Raw genomic sequence first — 27,996 nt, 5'->3', positions numbered from 1 at the left:
TTATTATAATAAATTTTTTTATTATTGATAAATTTTGAAGTAGAGTTGGTGAAAATAAAATGAGAGGTAATAGTAATCAAAATTGAATAATGTGTTTGGAAGAAGATTGGAATTTTATGAGTCATGCTGTTGATACTTTATAGTCGGAGTTGACAAAGGTTATAAATATTATTTGGTAATTTACATTGTCGAAAGTCGTAACAAATGATGGCGTGAGGAGTGCCTCATAATAAATGGTAATGAAATTTTAACATAATTTACATGAGTCGAGTGATGAAAAGTATGATGTAAAAATATTTGGTCCGAAGATTTTGTTGATTTGTATAGGGGTATTTGCTTTGCCAAAGTTTATTCTTTCAATAAATTTGTATTCGTAAAGGTTCTCATTCAGATTTTTTTATTTAATTATTTTTCTTCTCTTTTATCCTTCCTGCATAATAAATTTTAGGTTAGTTTATAATATCCGAAGATGTCTCTGTGGGTAGTACCCAGTCAGCGACCCTGTGATGTCTCAAGCCGGTGCCACATTTCAAAGGCTGGAAGGGTAGAGGGTTGAATATATATATATATGTATATATATGATATGACCGAGCTCGATAGCTGCAGTCGCTTAAGTGCGGCCAGTATCCAGTAATCGGGAGATAGTGGGTTCGAACCCCACTGTCGGCAGCCCTGAAGATGGTTTTCCACGGTTTCCCATTTTCACACCAGGCAAATGCTGGGGCTGTACCTTAATTAAGGCCACGACCACTTCCTTCCCATTCCTAGGCCTTTCCCATCCCATCGTCGCCATAAGACATATCTGTGTCGGTGCAACATAAACAAATAGTATATAAATGATATGAGCAAAGAGCTGGAATCACAGGTAAGGCTTTTTACAGATTATGTTATACTCTATGGAGTATTAAGTATGTTACAGGATTGTGGGTGACTACAGAAAGAAACCTCTTCATTGTTGTGAGAGACAGACAGCAGACAATGGTGTGATGATAAATGGGATGAAAAGTCAGGTTGTCAGTTTTACCAAGAAAGTAAGTCCTCTGTTTTAATTACTGTGTTAAGGGGGTGGTAGTACCTCATAGGGATCACTAAGTACAATACACAGGTATTAATATAAGGGAAGATCTTCATATAGTTTTGAGAGTATTTATGGGTTATAGTAGGTATGTAAAGAAAACAACATGCAAGTCTCTGGTAAGACTCCAATTAGAGGATATTTCAAGTGCATGGGACCCATAGCAGGATTACTTGATACATGAAATGGAATAGATGCAAAGGAAAGCACCACTATTTATTGTGGGTTATTTCCGACAAGAAAAAAAGTGTTAAAAATTGTTGCAAACTTCGGGCTGGAAAGACTTGGGAGTAAGTTTTGCTATTTGCTTTACGTCGCACCGACACAGATAGGTCTTATGGCGACGATGGGAGAGGAAAGGCCTAGGAATGGGAAGGAATCGGCCGTGGCCTTAATTAAGGTACAGCCCCAGCATTTGCCTGGTGTGAAAATGGGAAACCACGGAAAACCATATTCAGAGCTGCCGACAGTGGGGCTCGAACCCACTATCTCCCGATTACTGGATACTGGCCGCACTTAAGCGACTGCAGCTATCGAGCTCGGTCTTGGGAGTAAGGAGCCGAGCTGCTTGACTAAGCAGTATGTTAAATACTATAAACTTCGATTTGGGTCCGTATTGACAGAATATTACTTGAAAAAATTGTTTAACAGATACCCTGAGGTTCTCTACCTATTCAATACAACTTATAATCTTACAGATTACATGTACTTTATTTCCTTAATATCAAAACACGGGACATGTTTCGCCTCGTCATTGAGACATCTTCAGCTGCAAAACATCATTAAAATTCAATACCAGACTGGGTGTTGAGTGTGTTGTTGTTATACATTTAATATTTTTTCAATCTTTCTTGTACAGTTTTTCTCTATGGAATAAGTCCTTTTCATTTAAAAGCAATGTTAACTATATATATATATATATATATACACATTATAATCTAAAACAGTTATTAAAACAGAGTTAGCTCGTCTTGTCAAAAACTGGACTTGAGTTTACGTAAAATTAGACATATTATTAACAACTCTTAAAAGCATGCTGAATATACAAGTAATGTTTTTGCTGTAGTCTTATTTCAAGCTGTAGGGAAGAGGGGACTTCTCAAGGTGTATTGTAAACCAACTCAGACCTAGTATACCATTTTTTTATGAATCTCAGTAGAAATATGGTGTTCAGGTTTTATACTAGTGTGGAAGAAAAAAAAAAGAACTTTAGAAACTTGATATAATAGGGATGGCATGTTATTACGTGAAAAGGAAACTAGACTCACCCCTCTTTTCCTCTCCACAGCTGACTACCGTAAGTGATTTCAACCAACTTGTTGGCCGCTGCTGTTATTCTCATATAATATCTGTGTTTCTTGTTGCATGGAGGAACATGGCTGGTAAGAAGTGAAGGAGGGGGAACGGAGGGGGAAGGGAAAGAAATCTTGCCAGTTGGAGGGACACTAGGGAGGGAAGAGTTACTTATTGGCTGTAGGCTTAATTTATTAATCCCTAAGAAATCTAAAGCGTGAGATATTCGATCACACAACGGATTTTCATCGCACATCATTTAAATTCTTGTTCTTATTAAAGAACTGATCTATTCCAATGTACTGTATATGTTTTGTATACATTAATTAAACTGCCCTTATTAACTTTCTTACGAATGACTAAATCCTGGCTAATAGTTGTATAAGAACGTCCCATTTCTCCCATTTTTATACAACTATACACCATCCTTAAGAAAGATAAATACTGGAATAACTTTAGAAATTTTAAGCAAATCAGGAAGAACTCCAAACTCTAAACACTTATTAAAAATAAAAGCTAGAGGTTCAGAAATGAAATGTATTATTCATTTGATGATTAAATTAGATGAACCCATGGACTGTTTTTTAATATTAATGTGTTACAGGAACAAAATAGCAACTGCAAGCATTGCCAAAACATAAAACACACTTCAAAAGAAACATTTCCCTTATCACTTGATTTTGAATTTTCATTTCTCCCTTCATCAGTAGTAGTATTTTCTTCAGAGATTCTGAGAGACATGTCTAAATCATGAGGGTTGCCCTCATTGCAGTAGTCAACTTCATAGTGTGTTTCCAATCCAAGTTCACCAGGTATACATTTTACATTACCGCCACCAGTGAAGTCTGGAACTGCCACCATCAGTTCAATGTCAATTTCTTTACATTCTATTTCTTGAAAATCCTGGCTCGTGTCAGCTACAGCTGCCTCTACCATTTAGATTTGTCTTTATTTCTTTACTTTCTCCCTTTAAATACAGCTTTGGGCAGGCAGTTTCTTTTTCAACAATATCACTGAAATTTCTTATTCTGTCAACTTTAGTTTTATTAGAGAAAATTCTTCAGAATCATTCACATCAAAATGGTTAGAACAATCAACACTGTATTTTGTAGACTTAAAACCTCGTCTGTTTACCTTGCATTCCCATAACTTGAATCTAGTAGGCAATTTTCCACAATTGGGAAACCAGTGGTAAGACAGCATAGAGGTACCTTTCTCACGCATTGAATTATACAGGGTGGCCAGAAACAATGTGAACCGGGTATGAGCATTAGGGGGTTGGCCATACTCATAAATGATTTCAAAACAATAATTCAATATCTCGCACTGTAGTCAGTTTAACAGCTGCCAAAGTTAGACAATCAGATCACTTTGTGGGTAAATTCAAGTGGGTTTTGTGAGGAGGTGGCGTTAAATCTACAAATGGCTCGAGACCGGTTTGAAGGCCATGCTGAGAGGATCAAACACACCATGCGTTTCAGCCAGTGTAACTGTAGCACACTTGCCATGATGCAATTCTGTCAGCTTAGAGGTTCACGTTCAAATAGCTCTCCTGACAAAGTTTCTTCCTTGATTGGTGGTCTCAAGCTGGTCTTAAGCCATGTGCAGACTTTCAACACGGCTTCCCAAATCCCATTTGAATTCGCCCATGAAGCGAACTGATTGGCTATCTTCAGCTGCTGATAAAATGACAACGGCATGAGATAAAGAATTATTTTTTTAAAATATGTATCAGTATGAACAACCCTATAACGTTCAATCATCCAGTTCACGTTGTTTCTGACCACCCTGTATTTGTAAACGCAGCACTGCTGAGGAATTTTGTTGAGATATTAAACTAGGTGCACTATTTCACTTTAAAATAACATTTAAGTAATATAGAAACTGTGCACATGTGTAATGTGTGGTTTCACTTTTGTTACTATGCTGGCACGATGGTTACCTCTAGTGATATAGATGTTGATTCCCATAGGGAATCTGAAATATTTGTCCTGAATGAGCAAATTTATAATACCAATATAAATGGTCCGTTATTGGACATTATAAATTTTCCAGCTAGCTCATTCTTGGTTGCCAGCGTTTCGCCCTCGTGTGCTAGGGTGGGCTCATCAGTTGGTACCTAGCACACCTACCAATACGCTGGCTAGTGCATACCGTGGAGGCCACTGCGTAGGCTAACTGGAGCCACCGGCAGTGCCAATGCACTAAGAGACTTTGTCTCATCACCAAAAATTGATGCCTGCTTGGCCATCAGATGATATAGATGTTGATTCCCATAGGGAATCTGAAATATTTGTCCTGAATGAGCAAATTTATAATACCAATATAAATGGTCCGTTATTGGACATTATAAATTTTCCAGCTAGCTCATTCTTGGTTGCCAGCGTTTCGCCCTCGTGTGCTAGGGTGGGCTCATCAGTTGGTACCTAGCACACCTACCAATACGCTGGACAAATATTTCAGATTCCCTATGAGAATCAACATCTATATCATCTGATGGCCAAGCAGGCATCAATTTTTCGTGATGAGACAAAGTCTCTTAGTGCATTGGCACTGCCGGTGGCTCCAGTTAGCCTACGCAGTGGCCTCCACGGTATGCACTAGCCAGCGTATTGGTAGGTGTGCTAGGTACCAACTGATGAGCCCACCCTAGCACACGAGGGCGAAACGCTGGCAACCAAGAATGAGCTAGCTGGAAAATTTATAATGTCCAATAACGGACCATTTATATTGGTATTATAAATTTGCTCATTCAGGACAAATATTTCAGATTCCCTATGGGAATCAACATCTATATCATCTGATGGCCAAGCAGGCATCAATTTTTCGTGATGAGACAAAGTCTCTTAGTGCATTGGCACTGCCGGTGGCTCCAGTTAGCCTACGCAGTGGCCTCCACGGTATGCACTAGCCAGCGTATTGGTAGGTGTGCTAGGTACCAACTGATGAGCCCACCCTAGCACACGAGGGCGAAACGCTGGCAACCAAGAATGAGCTAGCTGGAAAATTTATAATGTCCAATAACGGACCATTTATATTGGTTACCTCTAGTGACGTCATGCGGAACTACATCCCGACTTCAAACACGGGTCAATCGGCAAAGAAACAACCGAGGGAAGAAAAAAAAATATGCATAGGCCCTACATTAAAATTAATTTCTCTATCATTTAAGGTTAAATCATTTTTACCCAAACTGCTCCTTTAGAGAAAATGGAAATTGCAACACCAAGAAGGAATGGGTCACTCATGTTGATATTGGGGATATTGAATGGCGCCATCTAGGTACGTATATGATAGTTCTTTTAGGCCAATCAGAATTTTCATAGAGTCCTGCCCACTTGATTGTTCACGGATAATTTGTATGTGAAGACCAGAGTTGATGTGTAGCGCAAGGTGCAGTAATGTGAAGTGTTCACTTGTGAAACATGCCTAGCCGATGATACAAGTACGATAACAACCGTCACTGGCTGAGAAAGCATGGCATATAGAAAAGAAAGTGTGCTCACTTCATCTGTTTCAAGTTTTGTACAAACACACTGCTTTTTTTTAATGCAGCACCATAGGTAAATTCCTTACAAATGTAATATATACACATGAATACATTCCCAGATGTTTTAAATTCAGCTTTAGACACAGAGAAAAATAAAAACACAATGTACATATTATTATCTCCGCAACTAGTCTGGATGCGCCGGCAAGTGGAAGCAGTTTTTACACAATGGAGGACTTTTTTTCTCTTTTCCAAAATAATGACCTCGTTCTAATGGGCTTAGAAGACTCCGTTTAGTCTAAAATACCTTTCAAGATAAAACCCAGCAAAAGTGTTGAGGAAAATGTCAGAGATATTCATTTCACTGCACAAATTTCTGCTCCAGTCCCATTGCATAGATAACATGATTGTATACACTCTATATTACTGTGGATTTTTTCTCAGTGCTCACGCTCACCAAACCTAGTCATTCAATTTTATCCTGTTCCTCATTCTCATGGTCCATGAGAACAGTCTCAGTTGTGCAAGTTCCATCTCTTTGCTGTTAATCACAAATTTATCAGCCTTAATAATGTACTTGTCATGAAAATGAACATCAAACAGAACTTTGCAGGGAGATTTCTGTTCTTTCAGGAATAGCATTTGTCCACTTCGAAAACACGTGTCTTTTTGGATGGTATACAGAAATGTCTTATCTCATCCTTGCCCTTGTAACTTGGCATACAATTCCTAACAAAACAACAAGGCATATCTCTGTCACAGCAATAAGAATGCACACAACTCACTAAAATGCCACGCTGAGTAAAAACAAAAGCGTAAACTACAAGAAACACTTAATCATTACTCTGCCAAAGTGCCACACCTAGAGTTGTCAATGTGAACAGTATCTCACCACATCTAACCTTCTTCAAGAGGGTCGTAGAGGTAAAATTTATTCATCACCATTGTTATTGAAAAATCTAGAGGTTTTGAGTGGTGAGCTGGCATTTACAATAAGTTCAACTATCCAAAGTACATAAACAATATGACAATGACCTTTCGATTGCCTTCATTATATTTTGGGTGGAGATCTGAAGGATTATTTTCAATCAAGGGAATGTCACATGAACATTCACAGATCCACAAACAATAATAAACTGAACTTCAGTATGCAATATGAGGTACAGTACTACATTAGCAACGAAATCGGCTAGTGACTGCCACGCTACAGCTCTGGCGAGATGATGTGGTGCCTACCACAAAGACAAGTGTACGGGCGTTGCAATATAAGAATTTCATATTTGGGTTGTACCGAACTGACTGTAGTGTATAAGAAAAGTATACAATTGGGTCACCTTAGTCAATACACACATGTATCTTAAAAATAACTTTAAAAACACACAACAGGTACATGTTTTGGCCCCTTTAGGCCTTCTTCAGATGTCGATCAAAAATAATTTCTACATAACGATTATTTTTTATATATCTAATGAATTGATATATACAATAGAACTCTGTTTTAATGACATCCAAGGGACCTGAAAAATTGTGTCATTATAAACGAGAGTCATAGTAGTCAAGATTCGTATTATCAGTCTAGTGAGTTGAAAAATGAAAAATACAGTAACAAACTTAATTAGGCTTATTTTAGATTGATGTATTCACTTTTAAGCATACCATGAACATAATAAAATACATGTACAATTATAAATACAGTATTCTGTATTAAAACAGTTTGTCCAGTACTCACCAAACTCTTTACTTAGGAGTGAAGTAATCAGTCATTTTGCTCAGTTGTCTCCTACTTGCCCAATACACACTTTCTAAATTATGTTCTATGTTCATTATTTCATTAGTAATTTCACTGCTCCCTCCCCTAGTTTCATAGAACATGTTCACAAGTCTAAAGGCTTCTAAAGAATCACTCCCTGTAGGGACAGACACTTTAGTCACTTCTTATTCTCCTCCTCCTCCTTCCACTTCATGGTCACTGTAGGCATTATTCTTCTCTTCACTTACAACCTGGTCTTCCGTTTGCACTTCAGTTGTAACTAGATCATCATCTATTGTTGCATACATTTTGCAGTCCCACCGATTGAGCATATCACAGTTGGTTTCTCGCAGAAATGCAGATAACGGCACATCACCACTGTCATCGAACGTATCCTCAATTTTGGCGGCATTTATTTCTTTGGTTGATAAGATTCCGGCATGGTCGGTAGTAACCCGTTCCCATGCTTTTACAATGAATCTCATTGCATCTATCACTGTAACAGAATAATCTTGCTTTTTCTCGATGCATCCTATCATTTTCAATAATATCAGCTTATGATAGTGGCATTTCAGATTCCTAATTACCCCTGGATCCATAGGCTGCAATATGTTTGTCATATTTGCAAGAAGATTTTTTTTTTTGCTAGTTGCTTTACGTCGCACCGACACAGATAGGTCTTATGGCGACGAGGGGACAGGAAAGGTCTAGGAATGGGAAGGAAGTGGCCGTGGCCTTAATTAAGGTATTGCCCCAGCATTTGCCTGGTGTGAAAATGGGAAACCACGCAAAACCATCTTCAGGGCTGCCGACAGTGCGGTTCGAACCCACTATCTCCCGGATGCGAGCTCACAGCCACACGCTCCTAACCGCATGACCAACTCGCCCGGTATTTGCAAGAAGAAAAACAAGATTAATGTTCTCCAGACCTGAGATTACAGGGTGCGCTGGACAGTTGTCTACAAGGAACAGGATATTTCTTTTCTGAACTCCCAACCGATTCAAACACCCCGTTTCATCTTCAAACAATTCAGAAGTCAGACAGGATTTTTTATTAGCACTGTAGTGTACCGGCAGATTTTTACATGCCTAAAGCATCTAGGATTTTTGGATTTGCCACTCATGAACAGTTTTTTCTTCTGAGTTCCGTCTTTTATTAGCACAACTCAGAACTCTTATTCAGATAACTTGCCACCAACAAATTTTTCACCTTTGAATTTCAGAGTTTTGTCCAGTGTGAATCTAAAGAAAATGCCAGTCTCGTCTACATTAAGGATGTCACAATCGACATATCTTTCGCGTACATTAGGTCACATCGTAGTAAGCCATTCTTGGGGGGTTTTCGGCACTCACACTATATGCTTCGCTGCTCACTTAGCCAAAACTAATGTTGTGACACTGCTTGAATCGGTCAGTCCAGCCACTGCTGCATACAAATTCTTCATCTTTTAATTACTTGGCAAATTCTATAGCCTCCACCATATGGAAAGGTCCACTAATGGGTAAATTGTAGCTTCTCAGTTGCTTAAACCACTTAAGCAGCACTTCATCCACGTCGCTCCGTTCAGGTTTTCGTAGCTGCTTAATTTTCAAACCATTCTGTTCAAATGCAGCAACAATTTTATCCTTGCTCTTCCAAATTGTTTGGACTGTGGAATTAACAAGGCCAAACTCACGACAAACATCAGCTTTTTAAATTCCATTCTCAATTTGGTGATCACTAACTTTTTCTTCCAACATTAAAACGTTTCTTTTAGTAGTCATACTGCGTTAGAATACTTTCACTTAGAGGAAACTTTCAGTCGAAACTGACCGCATGCAGGTACTGTTAATACTGCCAAGAATTCGGGCAGGTTACAACGGGCTGGGTAATCAGCCTGCGTTCCCGAGGTCTATGACAAAAGGGGACAGGAAAGAATTTGCCAGGTTGCCAGATTTCAACAAAATTTTTCTTAAAATACTTTGGGTCATAGAAAATCGTATTTCAAACTGAGGTTGAAAATGACTCTATATGTGAGGTAAACGTAGATACATTTGCTGTATTAAGCAACACTGAAAAACATTTCCTATGTGGAATATGCCCATACCACAGAAAACATAATGTTATAGACTAGTTGTCGCTGAAACCAATGTCGTTATAACGATGTTTAACTATATATATATAAAACCACTGTCAAAATCTCCTCTTTCATACACCAAGACTTCAAGAACGAGTACCTTTACACATTCCTCTATGTGGTGATTTTTGGTTATGTTTTTGACGATAAGATTATACAAGACAGATTTTTTCCTAAGGACTAATTTTTAGTGTTAGGTTTTAAAGTATTTTATTAACATATTTTATTTTTAAGACTGAAGAAGGCCCAAAGGGGCCAAAATATTTACCTGTTGTGTGCTTTTTAAATTTTTTAAAGACACATTTGTGTATTGACTAAGGTGGAACAAATGTGTATGTTTTTCTTATAAGTGTATGGACGAGCGGAGAAGTGATCACACTTACTTTTCTATATGTTATGAAGAAGGTTTTGACAATTGGTCTTTGTGAGAATGGGTTATCTGTGTGGACTATATCAGCCCATGTTAGCTGAAAGAGACCTACAGTACGATGTATATGGCAGCATTGGTCAAATGAAGGGACACATGCCAGGAGACCCACGACAGCAGCTGCGGTAATTCAAATTACTGGGGCCTCGCATGTAACATGACAAACAAGTAGTAATCGTTTGCATGCAGGTGGTTAACAATCTTGTTTCTCTGAAGCAAGTGTTCCACTGACCTCCACAAAATAGACGTGTAAAGCTGTTCTGGTGTTCGGAATATTCACACAGGGGCGACGAATGGTCTTCTGTCATGATTGTAATGACTGTCACAATTGTTCCTAACAGTGTACTGAGAAGAGGGGCCATGCTGATGTTACTGTCAAGAAGCATATGGGACTAAATCCAGGCATTATAGTCTGTGGAGCTATTGGTTTTCATGTGACATCACCATTCGTGATTGTGAGGGCACAATGACTGCTTATATACAGATTGTCAATCCAGTGGTTGTCCCTCTGATGCAACCTTCAGAAATGGGAAGTTTCAGCATGACACTGGCTGCCTAACACTGCAGGAACTCCAGGCAAGTTCTCCTACAGAGACCCATCTGGTTCCCAGACCAAAGCCCTGTAGAACATGTGTGAAATCTGAAGGGTAGATGCCTGCACAACCCCCCTCAGCCAGCACATGCTGTGGATGAACTGAACCTTGTAAAGCAGCAAGCATGATCTGATGTTCTGCATGACACGATCTTTATAATTGATCTTCTTCTTCTTCTTCTTCTTCTTCTTCTTCTTCTTCTTCTTCTTCTTCTTCTTCTTCTTCTTCTTCTTCTTCTTCCACGCAATGGTAAGGTTGCAGATTGCATGTGTGGATTTGGCCCTAATTTATAGCCAGGTGCCCTTCCCAACACCAACCCTATTGGAAGGATGAATTCACAGATGTACAAGTTTCTGTGGTGATTGGTAATGGGGAGTATAATGCAAATATGAAGAGGAGTGTACTGGAATAAACACTGACACTCGGTTCCAGAGTCAGAGGAATTTTAAAAAATCCTCAGCTTGGCTGGGAATCAAACCCAAGACCCTCTGACCTGAAGGGCTTATTGCTAACCTTATTCCAGCGATTTACCGAATCCATACTGTGCAGAATTCAGCACATCCTGTACTGAAATGAAATGAAATGGCGTGTGGCCTCCTGACAGTCCTAGTGCAGGTCTTTTGATTTGACACCCATAGGCAACCTGCACGTCGTGATGATGAAATGATGATGAAGACGACAAATACACCTAGGTCCCATGCCAGGGGAATTAACCAATGTTGGTTAAAATTCCTGACCCTGCCGGGAATCGAACCCGGGACCCCTGTGACTAAAGGCCAGCATGCTAACCATTTAGCCATGGAGTCGGACACATCCTGTACTGACCCATGTCCACAAGGTACACAAAGCATCTGAACGAGTTTATTATCTCATCTATAAATCACACTCGTCCACCATGCACACCTGGGGCAGTGTAAGTAACCCCTTCAAGGTGATCCAATATTCATTTTCCCCAGGATATTTGGAAGTATTACTACAAAGCAGTATTGAAATATTTTAAATAATAATTCCAAATCAAACATTGAAAAATATGATGAAATGTTTCAAAATAAGTCAGGATGTTTAAACAGAATGTCAAAGAATCTACTACTTCTCTCACACTTCACAATAAAGAAATTAAATTCCATTTTCAACTATCCTTAATTAGGAAAGGGAAATACAAACTAAGACAGACTATCTGCTATAATGTCCATTAAGTGGCATTTTATATGAAGTTTCTTACAATCATGAAACATAAAGGACATACCTTATAATTAAGTTCTGAAAACGCGAAGAACACTGATGACATACACTCTGCAAATAGGGCATTTGTCTTGAACTCTTCCGCAATCAAGGCATGTAGCCATATGGCCACATCTCAGCATAACACAATCAATTTTGGCATCCATGCAAACCTTGCATAGATCATCAGGGTTCAAATATTCTGGATCTACAAAAGAAATAATATGTTTAGAATATTTTAGTAATAAATAAATAAATAAAAAAAATAAATAAAAAATAAATAAATAAATAAATAAATAAATAAATAAATAAATAAATAAATAAATAAATAAATAAATAAATAAATAAATAAATAAATAAATAAATAAATAAATAAATAAATAAATAAATAAATAAATAAATAAATAAATAAACAAACAAACAAACAAACAAACAAACAAACAAACAAACAAACAAATAAATAAATAAATAAATAAATAAATAAATAAATAAATAAATAAATAAATAAATAAATAAATAAATAAATAAATAAATAAATAAATAAATAAATAAATAAATAAATAAATAAATTTGCATCATATGTTTACATTTATGTGCTAATCAAGACACACACGCACTCCTTCAAAACTATCATAATGGTAAAATTCAAAAAAATATTGAAAGGAATCTAATGAGGAACCTGTCCACTTCAAAGTCAGGAAATACTGTTGATATTGTTGAAAATACCATACAATGTTAGTTATAATGGAAAATGAGCATGATGGGAAGTTTACCTTCGGGTGGTGTGGAAAGCCCTCTAGCTCCGAACAGGAAAATGATCTGTAGAAGATGGAAGTTACATTTTACCGAGTAGTCGTTATGAGAGTTTATAACTGTTAGGACAGAGCAAGTGGCTGTGTGGTTTGGGTCATGCAGCTATCAACTTGCATTCAGGAGATAGCGGGTTCGAACCGCACTGTCGGCAGCCGTGAAGATGTGGTTTCCCATTTCCACACCACGCAAATGCTGGCCACGGTCGCTTCTTTCCCATTCTTAGCCCTTACCTATCCCATCGTTGCCAGAAGACCCACCTGTGTCAGTGTGACGAAATGCAGATCATAAATCAGATAAAAAATTAGATGTATGGCTTTTCAGGCGTTTGCTCTATTAACCAGCGTTTCGTCTTAGGTCTGACACTAGAATCTTCAGAGTGGGATGTGTCAGACCCTACCCACTGATGCTGGGGTGTATGCAGGTGAACTTATCAGAAGCCTATTTAAGAGGCACAGTCTGATAACTGCATATGGGAGATAAAACTCCACAATGGAATTAATGCTCGCCTAGCAATTCCGAATGGAAATTCTAAGTTCCCACGGAGGGAATTAGATATTTTTCAACCAATAGAGCATATAAAAAAATCAGATCAAAAATTAGATGTATGGCTTTTCAGGCGTTTGCATTCATTCCATTGTGGAGTTTTATCTCCCGTATGCAGTTATCAGACTGTGCCTCTTAGATAGGCTTCTGATAAGTTCACCTGCATACACCTCAGCGTCAGTGGGTAGGGTCTGACACATCCCACTCTGAAGAGTCTAGTGTCAGACCTAAGTTAAAACGCTGGTTAATAGAGCAAACGCCTGAAAAGCCATACATCTAATTTTTGATCTGATTTTTTATATGCTCTATTGGTGGAAAAATATCTAATTCCCCCGTGGGAACTTAGAATTTCCATGCAGATCATAAGAAAAAACAACTGTTAGGTTCTGCAGTCTGCCGAAACTAATATTTGAATAAATAAATTAATAAACTACCTCAAGAAGAGAACATATGGTAACAGAATTGTACCTGAAAAAGAAACAAGTTAATTAAGAGAGAAATAACATGTTTCATTCTTGAAAGAACATCCTTAAATTCTATCAAATCACACCCAAAAATATTTAGAAAATTATAAACATTTATGTTTAAATTCTGTTTAAATCCTTATACGCTTGATATTTGGAACTTATCTTAACAAAGTCCTCACTTCTGTCCACTCTAGCATAGAATGCAAGTTGTGTAATACCAGTAGTCTGTTGCTGGCGTGAGTCCAGCTGGCTAGTCAGTTCACTAACCCTCTGCCACGTCATGCTGCCCGCCCTGTCTAGGTCAATGACATGCTGAACTGAAATTTAGGTGTGTTTTCTTTAGTGCTCCCATTGTTGTAATTGTTATTGTATTAAAATGTTTCTTTTAAAACTATGTAGTGTTTCTTAATAAGCATTTAGTGTGCTGCCTATTATACTGTTAATTTTTCATTATGTCATTTTCCACCGACTATAACTATTTTGGAACTGTACTTGTAGCTCTTTATAAGATAATTAAGAGATCCTCTTAATGCCTATGAATTTGCTTTTATTTCAATGTGTAACGTTTAGATCTGTGTTGACATATTTGGCCTGAGCTTGTAGTTTTATTATTATTATTATTATTATTATTATTATTATTATTATTATTATTATTATTATTATTATCATCATCATCATCATCATCATCATGGTGAGGAAAGCAACAGGAAACTACCTCACTCCTCATTTCCCTAGTAAGCCTCTTCAGTGATGCCTAGGCCATATATGATAGCTGTTGGCATAGCTGTGGAGGATCAAACCAGCCTTCGGGCTGAATACCCAACATACATTATCATCGTATATGTGCCTTCTGAAGGAGGAACGCCGATTGCATCTAATTGTGTTTTTGTGTTCTTTGTATCTGGTGTGGAAATTGTCACTGTTGCTCATGTCCGTAGGTTTAACCTTAAATTACCCTACACATGTCCCCCGGGTGGTGCTAAGTGAGCAACATCAGAATAAGATGAGACCGAACTGTCGTATACGACCTCCCGGTCAAGGAAAATGGAGAAGAATCATACCTAGAGGCCCTTCTCAGGGCCCTCAAGTTCGTAACATTGGCCCTTCAATGAAAATATGCCAGCTTAACATCGAGGGCATAAGCAGAGCAAAGTGTGAACACCTAGCAAAGATTCTCAAAGAACACCAGACTCATATCATCCTGCTTCAAGAAACCCACACGGAAAATGATCTCCAGCTGCAATCCAGAGGGAGAATTCCAGGATTTAAATTAGTGTCCGCAGTTAATCACGCAAAGTATGGGATTGCCACCTATGTGAGGAGTGATATTACCCACTATCAAGTCTTGCCATCCTTCTCAGATAATGAAATATTTACTACCTCAATCAAAGTTTGTGATTTGACAGTAGTTAACGTATATAAACCTCCTGGAACTCCCTGGCCGTCTCCACCAATTCCATCTCTGCAAAATCCAAGTATAATTGCAGGCGACTTCAACAGCCATCACACACTATGGGGATACAAAGAGAATGACAGTAATGGGGAAAAGCTCACTGACTGGATGGAAACTGAAAACCTTAAGCTTATCTATGATGCCAAGGATAAGGCTTCCTTCTCTTCTGCACGATGGAACAAAGAATACACCCCGGATCTCTGTTTTGTAACGCAGTCACAACACCCACTCAGCAACATACGACGCACAGTGCTCAACAAATTTCCTCACAGTCAGCACAGACCAATAATTATCCAGTCTGGATTGCTTGTGCCCATCGTTCACTCCTGCCCGAAACAGAGATGGAATTTTAAAAAAGCCAATTGGGAAGAATTTTCTAAACAGATTGACTCCAACCTGCGATGGATAAGACCTATCCATAGTAACTACAGCAGATTCATCGGTGTGGTTAAAAGTGCAGCAAAACGATGTATCCCAAGAGGATATCGTAAACAATACATCCCCGGCTGGAACGAGGAGAGTGAAAGGCTCTTCAAAGAATTTGAGGCCAATGGTGACCCAGATACAGCTTCGGAACTGTTACAATCCCTAGATGAAAATAGGAAGAGAATTTGGCAAGAAACAGTAGAGTCCCTAGACTTCACTCACTCCAGCAGAGAAGCTTGGAGCCTGATCAGGAAATTGGACACACCAAATAGCAAAATTAGACCGAAAACAAGCATCAGTCTAGACGACATGGCCAAGCATATGATCTGTACCTCAAAGGTCTCAGTTGAAAAGCATCATAGAAGGCACGTAAAGCACCTCCTGAAGGAAAAGAAACGTTCGGCTCAACGATCCTCTGAATTCTCTGCCCCATTTCAACTACAAGAAACTAAGCAGGCCTTGGAAAGTCTAAAACCTGGCAAAGCGGCAGGCGCTGATGGTATATATCCAGAGTTCCTTCTTCATCTTGGACCAGCTGCTGCTAAATGGCTTACTAACTTCTTCACAAACATACTAGAGACAGGTAACCTACCTTCAGTCTTCAAAAAAACAAAAATAATAGCTGTATTGAAAACATCTAAGGACCCAACAAAAGTTGAGAGTTACCGGCCAATAGCACTACTCAGTGTTACAATGAAGCTTATGGAAAGGCTGATATATAACAGGATTTTTGCGACAATAAACCAGCATATTCCAGTCGAGCAAGCTGGATTTAGACCTGGACGAGGATGTGAAGAACAGGTTTTAGCACTAGTTACCCATATTGAAAATGGATTTGAGAACAAAATGGTAAGCACGGCCGTCTTCTTAGATCTGACAGCTGCATATGACACCGTGTGGCAAGATAAGCTCCTTCTCAAATTTATCAGCATCATCCCTTGTCTGAAACTCTCCACATTACTCAGTAACATGCTGAGTAATAGGTACTTCCAGATTTTTTCCGAAGACTCCAGAAGTAAAGTACATAAGATAAATGGCGGACTCCCTCAGGGCTCTATATTGGCCCCTCTTCTATTCAACCTGTACACACATGACCTTCCTGTAACTAAATCCAGAAAATTCATCTACGCAGATGACATTGCATTGGTTGCCCAACATCAACGCTTCGATGAGTCTGAGTCGACGCTTACATCAGACTTAAAGATTCTAGACAGTTACTTTTATCACAACAACCTTAGACCAAACCCCAAGAAAACTGTTGTGTCTACCTTCCACTTGCGGAATAGAAGTGCTGGGTACAAACCAACCATACCATTCAAAGGAGAGAATCTACAGTATTGTAGTAACCCAAAATACCTGGGAGTCACCCTGGACAGGTCCTTGACCTACAAGAATCACCTCTATAATGTGTCAGCCAAGATCAAGACCAGAAATAACATCCTCCAAAAGCTGGCAGGTACATCCTGGGGTGCTAATGCTCAAGTCCTGAGATCCACTGCTCTTGCACTCTCTTATTCCGTCGCTGAATATTGCTGCTCTACCTGGCTTAACAGTGCTCACACTGGATTAGTAGACACCCAGGTGAACCAAGCAATGCGTATCATTACAGGATGCATCCGACCAACTAACACACACTGGCTTCCCACCCTAAGCCACATACCACCTCCATCCCTAAGAAGATCACAGTCACTGCTTAACTTGTGGAAGAAAATTGAAAACAATCCTCACCTCCCTATTCATTCTGACATAGCAGCTTCCCCAGCTAAACGACTGAAATCCAGACACCCTTCTTGGCGTACTGCAATGAATTTACAGGACACCTCCTTTAATGTATCGGACGCCTGGAAAGAACAATGGCAACAGCAATCCGCATTACCACATCACCACATCATTGAGAACCCATGCAAGTGCCCAGATGGTTTTTCTCTTCCCAGACGGCAGTGGAGGATGCTAAATCGAATTAGGACCGGCCAAGGTAGATGTGGAGCCACTCTCTTCAAATGGGGATGGAAGACATCACCGCAATGTGACTGCGGACAAGGGGAACAGACAGTGGAACACCTTGCATTTGAGTGTCCTTTGCGTAGTTACAGAGGCTCTATTGAGGACTTAAACTGTGTCTCAAACGAAGCTCTTCTCTGGCTATTAAATTTTGACATGGAACTTTAGTTATGAGCTTGAGATGGTAGTTGTATATATTGTAAATAATATTGTATTCATCATACGCTAAATAAACCTATATATGTGGCACTGCAGTTTGTTTCTTGACATTGGAGTTCATTCAAATTTTAAACTGAATTTGAAATATCCCTTGATCATTTCATGAACTCCGATGATGAAGACATTGTGAAATTTAACTCCTATAGATCGTAGTCTCACTCTGACGCTATTCCATATGCGAACTAGACATAGTGCGACACTTTCAATGATATCAATAGCATTATGCTTTCCTGACTATGATGTGAGAGAGGTTCCTCTTAAGTTACAGAAGGTCTTTCACTGGCATGTCAATTACATCAAAAGGCACTATACAGCTCTTCAAAATTCAAGCACAACATAGCTCCATGTCAGATCCCACATGATCAAGTTATTTAAATTAACTGTCAACATCTTTAGCTCATTCTGTGTGGTTTAAAAGTCAAGGAATCCAAGTGCAAAATCCATCAGCACAGAGAAGAAGTCTGCCAGGGTCAATAAAGGAAGTGACCAAATTGATTTTCAGATACTTCAGAATTTAAAAACTTTAATTTTTTTTTTTTTTTTACAATTTGCTTTATATTAATAATACCAATATAAATGGTCCGTTATCGGACATTATAAACCCTACAGCTAACTCATTCCTGGTTGTCAGCGCCGGAAAACATATGGTAACAGAATTGTACCATTAGGGTACAATTACAAAAAACAAAAAAAAAAAAAAAAAAAAAAAAAAAAAAAATCCTAGGATATAAACTTCACAGTTTTGATCCGTATTGAATTGTGATCACAATAATAATTAAACCTTCTCAATACTATATTATGCAATGATTAGATTACATTTTTTAAACTTGGAACTAATTTCGGCCTTGGCCGGCCATCGTCAGCCATAATATAAAATTGTACAAATACATCTAATGACTAAAACAAATGCATAAACACAAATTACATTAAAAGGTAATGAAAGGATGAACTATGAGCAGAACATGTCCCTCATGTGACCCACCCCCTTTTTTTTGCTAGTGGCTTTAAGTCGCACTGACACAGATAGGTCTTATGGCAACGACGGGATAGGAAAGGCCTAGGAGTTGGAAGGAAGCGGCCGTGGCCTTAATTAAGGTACAGCCCCAGCATCTGCCTGGTGTGAAAGTTGGAAACCACGGAAAACCATCTTCAGGGCTGTCGACAGTGGGATTCGAACCCACTATCTCCCGGATGCAAGCTCACAGCTGCGTGCCACTTACCACACGGCCAACTCGCTCGGTCCCGTGTCCCCTTTGAATCTCACGATCCAATCTCAACTCCTCCCCGTTAGTGAGGCACACAGTAGGACATGCACTACATGCCGCAACGAAACGTAAGTCTCATATAACTTATGCCATTTTATTAGCAGTCTCCTTTTTTTTTTGCTAGTTGCTTTACGTCGCACCAACACAGATAGGTCTTATGGCGACGATGGGATAGGAAAGGCCTAGGAATGGGAAGGAAGCAGCCGTGGCCTTAATTAAGGTACAGCCCCAGCATTTGCCTGGTGTGAAAATGGGAAACCACGGAAAACCATTTTCAGGGCTGCCGACAGTGGGGTTCGAACCCACTATCTCCCAGATGCGAGCAGTCTCTCTCCTTTTAGTTCATTAAATTTGACTATTATTTATTGAGGTTAACTTCATGGAGACTGCATTGAGTTGTAAATTTCTACCAGCTGCATTCTATAAGCTGCCAGCTACTAATCATATTTTTGTGTGCCATTTTTGACAATATCCATCAGCATCTTTTAACAAGAAGCAAGAACATGATGCAACACATCCAAGGACTTTTGAGCGCTATTTTAATTTTGTGTTTTACATGTTCTGATAATGATGATGATGATGCTTGTTGTTCAAAGGGGCCTAACATCTAGTTCATCGGCCCCTAATGGTACGAAATGTAATGACAAACGTTCAAAATCATCCACTGACCAAAATAAAAAAACGTCATGAAGAATGAATGGATGGTTATGAATTTAAAACAATCAGTGGATCCCACCAAAAAACTATCATAAAAATAGTATTACTGACCAAGGGACCACTTCTAAAGCACAATGCTGAATCGAGGATGCTTTTCTATAGGGGTCCAAAATTCAGGTCAACGGCCCCTCATAATGGTACTTATCGCTAGTAAAGTAGAAGCATGGTATATGTCATGTTGGGGTACTAATCAAAAGTAGCGTAGACTCACGGTATACCACACATGATGGTACTACTCACAAGTATTGTACGTTGCACAAGTAACGCAGACTTATGGTGTTTCTCACATAATGGCGCCACACATAGGCAACGCAAATCGATGGTGTTCCTCACCTACATGTACTAATCATGGACGCTGGTATTCCCGTGGTGTTCCTCGTATGAACTGATTATTTTCACCATGATGGTCCGTATTGACTTATATTCAAATCTCTATAGAACACTTTCCCGCCTTGTCAATACTTTACATATTTTACTATATTTAATTACCTTACATGTTTCGAGAGCCAACTACTGTCTTCTTCAGCGGTGCCAAACATTAATTTATTTTTGGACTTGGTGCATTGGTACGAATAGAACAATTATATATAAATCTTGAATTTTTTTTTAACGTCGCACCGACACAGATAGGTCTTATGGCGACGATGGGATAGGAAAGGCCTAGGAATTGGAAGGAAGCGGCCGTGGCCTTAATTAAGGTACTGCCCCAGCATTTGCCTGGTGTGAAAATGGGAAACCATGGAAAACCATTTTCAGGGCTGCCGATAGTGGGATTCGAACCTACTATTTTATTTTAAAGGGTTTTACTAAATGGCAAAGTAAATATTAAATTTAGACACTAAGAAAAATTTTATTCTTTTACATGCAAATAAGGACATAAAATTAACATATAGTGATTAATTTAATAGATTTTACTATTTATAATTTCAAAATTCTAGTTTAAAGTCTGTAACAAATGACATAGTAAGTAAGTGAAAGGTGAAACACAGAGAAATATTGTAACAATTTCAAGATTTATATATAATTGTTCTATTTGTACCAATGCACCAAGTCCAAAGATTAATTAATGTTTGACACCACTGAAGAAGAGTACTTGGCTCTCGAAACATGTACGGTAATTAAATATAATAAAATATGTAAAGTATTGACAAGGCGGGAAAGTCTTCTATAGAGATTTGTGTTCCTCATATAGCGGGTACCAATCACAGGCAACGCAGACCTACGGTGTCGCTCATATAGTGGTACTAATCACAGGCAACGCCCAGACCTGTGGTGTTTCTCACAATGATACTAATCACGGGTACTGGAAACCCACAGTGAACCACTCTCTGTTGCTACTAATCACAAACCTCTGGTGTACCTAATATAGTGGTACTACTCACAAGTAAAGGCGACCCATGGTGTTCCCCGCGAGATGGTACTAATCAAAGTCAGTTTCATGGTTCTAATAAAATTATCTCTTGGTCACCCCTTTTAGTCACCTCTGACGAAAGGCAGAGGATACCGTGGGTGTATTTTTCGTCTGCATTCCCCACCCACAGGGGTTAGACAAGGAGGAAAAGAAGAAAAATGAAGGGATCCGTCACATCAAAAAATGAAGTAACAGACAAAGAAAGGCAAGGACTAAGAAGGGCGTGAAAATGAAAGATGAATGCTCTAATACCGTCGGGTTGGAAAAGAACAAGAGTTGACCAAGGGAGGTCGGACAGGATAGACGAAAGTGAAGAGCCTGGCACAAGTAAGTGGAAGCAATACCAGGACTCAGCTAAGGGCCCCATGGGCCCCGTTTAGTCACCTCTTACTACAGGCAGGGGATACGGTGGGTGTATTCTTCATCTGCATCCCCCACCCACAGGGTTTTTTTTTTTTGCTAGGGGCTTTACGTCGCACCGACACAGATAGGTCTTATGGCGACGATGGGATAGGAAAGGCCTAGGAGTTGGAAGGAAGCGGCCGTGGCCTTAATTAAGGTACAGCCCCAGCATTTGCCTGGTGTGAAAATGGGAAACCACGGAAAACCATCTTCAGGGCTGCCGACAGTGGGACTCGAACCTACTATCTCCCGGATGCAAGCTCACAGCCGCGCGCCTCTACGCGCACGGCCAACTTGCCCGGTACAAGGGTTTTTTACATGTTCTGCACATAGTCCAACCTTCTACTATCTTTTAATGTAATTTGTGTTTGTGCATTTGTTTTAGTCATTAGATGTATTTGTACAATTTTATATTAAGGCCAAAGCTAGTTCCAAGTTTAAAATGTAATGTAAACATTGCATAATATGGTATTAAAAAGGTGGACCATTAAAACATAAGTTTAATTCCACTTCAAAGACACAGCAGGATGGGTGGATTGGTTCTGTTTAAAGTGGGCTAGAATTTGTTATAGCATGAGGTTGCTCTATTGAAGCATACAAAAAGGGTCAGTACATTTTTAATTTATAAGACACAGATAGCCAAATTTGAAGAAAATCATTTTATCATTGTAGCTGGACTGAAAATGTTTAATAACTTCAAACAAGACCATAGTTTTTAATAAACTTTCAACATTTGACTTCATTTTTTTTTTTTTTTTTTTTTGCTATTGGCTTTACACCACACAGACATGTCTTATGGCAACAATGGGACAGGAAAGGGCTAGGACTGGGAAGGAAACGGCTGTGGCCTTAATTAAGGTACCGGTACAGCCCCAGCATTTGCCTGGTGTGAAAATGGGAAACCACGGAAAACCATCTTCAGAGCTGCCAACAGTGGGGTTCGAACCTACTATCTCCCGAATACTGGATACTGGCCGCACTTAAGCGACTGCAGCTATCGAGCTCGGTGACTTAATTTTTTAAAGGGTCTTGGATAAACAGAGATTTTGCTTATGATGTTATTGCTGATGAAGAGAATGGCCATTATGAACGATCAATAATCGATTAACAAAGTTATAATAAATATTGACAGGGTAGACCCATCAACAACCCAGTGTATTTCCATTTTCCTGCTACATCGGAACGGGTATCAGAACACGATGCTCTCCGTTTTCTCCGAAACAAACCATCTAGGGATTCATTTCTTAATTTCTTTATTGTACCATGGTTCTGCAAACTGTCTTTAGTCATCATTTTGAAGCAAAAGTTTTCAATTTCTTTTCTGCTCTTCTTCCAGTCTGACACAGTTGAAGTTCCTACACCATATTCTGCAGCTATGTTTTTCGACAGTTCTCCTTTTATCTATTCTGTTTAGTGCCTCTAACATTTTGTTCACTGAAACAACCACTTTCTTTTACTTTGATGCCATTTCACTCATGCACACTCAGAATACAGGAACAAAAGAACAATACACTGCATCTTAATTCTGTAATGAACAGATCCACACTGACCTTGGTAACAGTAGTTTGAAATGTTGGGACCAGCGATCTCCGTTAAGTGCGGTGCAAACGTAACAACTGTCTCTCTTCAATAACCAGCAGTAATCTGCCAGCATGTCTTGGTTCCATTTCCCTTGATACCTGCATTCAATTTCCTTTAGATCCTGGTGGAATCTTTCTCCTTACTCTTCGCTCAGCATTCTTAGGTTCTCAGGGAAATAGTCCAGATGTGAATATAACATATGCACCTTTACGCTCATATTACAGCCTAAATCTTGGAAAGAAGCAAGCATTCTGTCCGCCATTTGCTTGTAGTCTGGACCTTTTGTATTGCCATGAAAGTTTTTTACTACATCCGGAAATGCTTTTCATGCCGAATGTTCTACTGTGCACAGAGTCTTCAAAATCAGTATCAGAAACAGGTTTTCTGATATCTGGACCTGTAACAATATCTTCTTTGATTTTGGCATTAGTGATGACCGGGAATCGATGACAAAGATACTGGAAGCATCCACATTCGTTGTTTAAAGCCTTAACGAAGTGCTTCTGAAGTCCTAGTTTAATATGAAGTGGAGGTAACAGTATGTTGAACTTGTCTAAAAGACTTCCTTGTTTTTCAATCCATGAATCTGGTGTCTATGTAGCAGCCATTCCTTTTGAATCCAGTGCTGTGACCTTACTCGACTGTCCCAGTTGCACAGAAAACAGGGGTGTTTTCATGAACCTGCTTGTAGACCTGTCAGAATACCTATCACTTTAAAGTCACCACACACTTGCCATTGGGTTCCTGATACTTTACACACCATCACCACAAGATTTTCATATGTTACTTGCAAATTAACTGAATGAGCAAAGGAAACCAATGCAAGTTCATTTTCATTGTGAAGTACAACACACTTCAAATTACGCTTGGAGGCATTAAAAAAAAAGTTTCCAGTGAGTAGGGTCACAATGTGGTACTCCTAGTTTCAGCATAACCTCCAGAACATTGTTGCAGTAAACCTAAGTTCCCTTGTCAGAAAAGAAGGGTAGAAATTCTTCTTGATGTTGTCTGTACCAATAAGTCATCCCAGATGCCAATATGTTCCTTTCACGGGGTCTACACCCAAGTACCTCGGCAGATTCCATTGTAAGACCTAGATATTGAACCAAGTCATTTTAATGTACTTTGCTCAAAATGTTTGGGTTCTTTCCCAGCAACTTCTGGTGAGCAATGTAGCACCGACCATTTCTGCCTCATCTTCAGAGGAGGAGCCATCATTTAATTGTTCCAGACGCTGCAGTACTGGTACATCAGGGCCATGAGGAACAGATAGAATTGCGGATAAAATATTGCTTTAATGCACAATCTTAATTTTGTTCCTGCTGTTGAAACCCTTCACATTCTCCGAACAGAAGTAACAGTGAGAACTGTGGTCTGTAGGTTGCCACCACACCATTGGTTTTCTGAATGGCAGCACTGTTAATCACCGTTTACCCACTGTCGTAACTGCTCTACACCACAGGTCCTACAAACTTAACTAGGTGCCAATGCCTTGTCTTGGTCTCTTAAACCGTTAAGTGGGAAGCGAGCTCTTCCTCATTACCCACTACCGTGGGGAGGTGTTTTCATCATTATTTATTTTTTAAATACTTGGAATTATGCAACCCGACATGTATCTGTCTAATATTACTTGTATACTGTGACAATAAGACACATTCATTTCAATACTGCACCGCATATTCACGATAAAGAACGATTTTTAAGCAAGACATTTTTTAGTGCAATAAACGCATAAGTCTCATATATCCATTTTTTTCTCTTACGGGCATTGTAATAGTTACTTTCCGAAACTTGTACATAAGCAGTAAACGTTTACGAATCAAACTACCATTGTAGTCCCACAAGCACTATAAAATATTGTTATACTGTACTATTATTACACTAGTGAAGAATATAAAAATGATCAGAGAAAAATGTACTCACTGAATATATACTTTCTTCTCTTGTTCTGGATATGAAACTGCCGAGTCACTAATTTCACTCAGAGACTTTCACTATATATCCACACGCAGTGGCGGTGACAATGGAAGGGGGGGGGCTAAGGGGTAGTGCTCCTCCACATTCTGGGAAAAATAACATTTTAATTGTATTTTAGCTGCATAAAAGATAAATAAAAATCGCTGTTCAAATGTAGGCCCTACCATTTTGTTGCTACTTTCTTTATTCCCCAGTCACCGTCACTGTCTATACGCACGCACGCGCACAAGAATTTGCACAACTATGAACACTATTCACTATTCACTATACACGTGCAATGGACGCCTCTCAGTTCACATTATAGCGGTGTGGTACACTCCGAAGCAAGGAGTCGGGCACAGTGCTACATCGCAGATTTTGCAGCAGTGCTGTGTCTCCTTTCTTCTATTATTTGCATTGCAGACAACACATCTCTTGCTTGCAATGGGTTTCGTCTTTGAGGGGGAATTGAAATCCGGGAAGTGCCTTCCCGATAATCGATCCGAAGTGTCATTTGATAGTGACACCACTGATCTGACTGGCTGGGCTTCAGTGGGGGTTGATTTATCATACTTGTCAAAACAGCTTCTGGATAACGTGCATACGAAATTGTAAGTGAGTGAATTTTCTTCCATGTTTTTGATATATAACGAAGGAATTGAACATTGTTATGTCCAGCAAGTGCCTGAAAATCTTTTGGTAGAACTACTTTATTCGCTTTCGGGCTGTACTGTACGGGACCATACGCTGATCAGATAAATCGACCCTACCCATTGAGTCATTGTAATCTATACACATGACAGGCTTTTCTACTGTGTCCCCTATCCTGTTTTTCACAGTGTGCATTTCGGTATCATGTATGCTACTTAGCATACACACATCCCTCTTGTCTCTTCACTTGAGAGCAATGAGTTTGTTACGGTAAGCAAACGCAATTTCCCCCTTTTTTAGTTTTTTCCCCATTACATCTTTTGGGAGATTTTTTCTGTTCAGTCTTACGGTGCCTACAGCATCTGTCTGAAGGTCACTGAGCAGGTCAAACAGCTATGGACTACTGTAGTAATTATCCAGAGCTATTAGATAACCCTTATTCAGGAGACCTTCAGCCAACTTTGGAAGGCTTACTGTACTCAGAAATATCTATTCCACAAACTTTGTTTACCAGATCAGTTTCCTTCCCCGTATACCATAGGAGGTTCCACACATACCCAGATTTAGCTTCACATAACTTATAAGATTCCATACCAAAGCGCGACCTTTTCTTCGGTATGTATACCTTCCATCCCAGTCTACCTTTCCACAATAACAGGCTCTCATCGATAGATAGGCGATCGTCTGGAGTATATGCGGTTCTGAATTTTGATAATAGGTCGTCTAGAACTGGCTTCACTTTATACAATTTGGGATGAACCTGTCTATTATAAGCTTCATTGTCCGCAAAATGCAAAAATTTCAGTAAAAGGAAAAATCGTTTCTCAGACATAATTTCATAAAATACAGGAGTAGCTAACAGTTTATTACGAGAAAAGTAATGGACTAATTTCGGCTTCTGAACAATACCCTGCAGTAATAAGATTCCTAAAAAAAGTTTTATTTCATTTTTGTTAGTGGATACCCAGTCTCTCTCACGACTTCTTCTTTTCACTTTTCCCATCAAAGAATTCGAGGTAATTGTTTGCTGAGCATACAGATTTGTTTGCTGTGCAATAAGCTCACAAAGTATGTCATCTATAAAAAATTCATAAATTTCTTCGGGCTGTTTCTTATTTAAAAGTTCACCCTGGATTGTAATTGTAATTTGTAATTGTAATTGTAATTTGTTGGAAATCTTGCTCGCGTACAACCCCGCACATCCCATTCACCCTGTACAGCAGCAGGATTACAGTCATTCGCAGTTTCAGTTTCACTGCTTTCACTGGAACTCGAACTCCGTACCGATTGAACGTGTCTTGGAACCCTACTAGAAAAGCTAGTTCCCGGAATATTTACTAATAACGGAGATACATCATCACTTTCCGAACTGAAATCACTACAACTTTTCTCTTCGCTATTTTCAAGGATATCACGAATAGTACAGTCACTTGGAATATCTCTCTTCCTTTTTAAACATAGTGTAATACAGTATAAAATAAAATAAAACATTTCAAAAACACAAAAGGAACAGATTGAAGCTTCTATTTATCACGAACTTAGTACAGCGCAGGACCAGTCATGCGACCCACTGATGAATGCAGCAATGCACGGGCTGAATGTGATGCGGCACTTAAGCGATTTTTGCATTGAACAAAACGAATGAAATAGAAAGGGGATTCCTTGTCGCAATACCGTTCTTACTATGTAGTTTTAAAAAAATCGTAGAGATGGAAGCACATTCCAAAGCATCTGAGGAAAGTTTCAAGGCTCGCGCCTAATATTGAAGATAAGAAAAAAATAAAAACAGTCGCGCGTCTGGAGCCGCATCACCCACCCTAGCGCAGAGTTTGAAGTGCAGCTGGAGCCGCGAGCCCTGCTCTACGGGCTAGTTTGATGCCAAAGTACGCACAGTAGGCCTTTCTGACAAATTTTTTTTTTTTGGGGGGCCTATTAGGGTCCACGGGGCTCATCTTAACTCTTAGCTAAGGTCTTCTGCTTTTTCTTGGTACAGTATGCTTTCATTTTCTGGCTGTGTACCTGCTTCCTTTTATCCGTCCACTTAGGTCTGGTGGTCCCTGTACTCTTTTTGCTTGTGAGGGACAGTGGGAAGTCTCCCTGTAAGATGGCCTGTCGGTACTGAGAT

At 39.2% G+C, this 27,996-nt stretch overlaps 1 protein-coding gene across 5 annotated transcripts in view; it reads right to left on the bottom strand.

The window, feature by feature from the left end:
• Positions 1-27,996, bottom strand: part of LOC136863230 (E3 ubiquitin-protein ligase RNF34) — a 349,689-nt gene that overhangs the window by 11,675 nt on the left and 310,018 nt on the right. For all 5 annotated transcript variants that reach the window (XM_068226351.1, XM_067139600.2, XM_067139602.2 and 2 more), the window contains one exon: positions 11,992-12,174. In XM_068226351.1, coding sequence (XP_068082452.1) covers positions 11,999-12,174 — 176 coding nt within the window. In that variant the 3' untranslated portion in view covers positions 11,992-11,998. The remainder of the gene's footprint in view (positions 1-11,991; positions 12,175-27,996) is intronic.

Source organism: Anabrus simplex, chromosome 2, assembly GCF_040414725.1.
Source record: "Anabrus simplex isolate iqAnaSimp1 chromosome 2, ASM4041472v1, whole genome shotgun sequence".
Lineage (NCBI taxonomy): Eukaryota > Metazoa > Arthropoda > Insecta > Orthoptera > Tettigoniidae > Anabrus > Anabrus simplex.
Note: the sequence above shows the minus strand (reverse complement) of the source record. Positions and strands in the feature narration are given on the sequence as shown.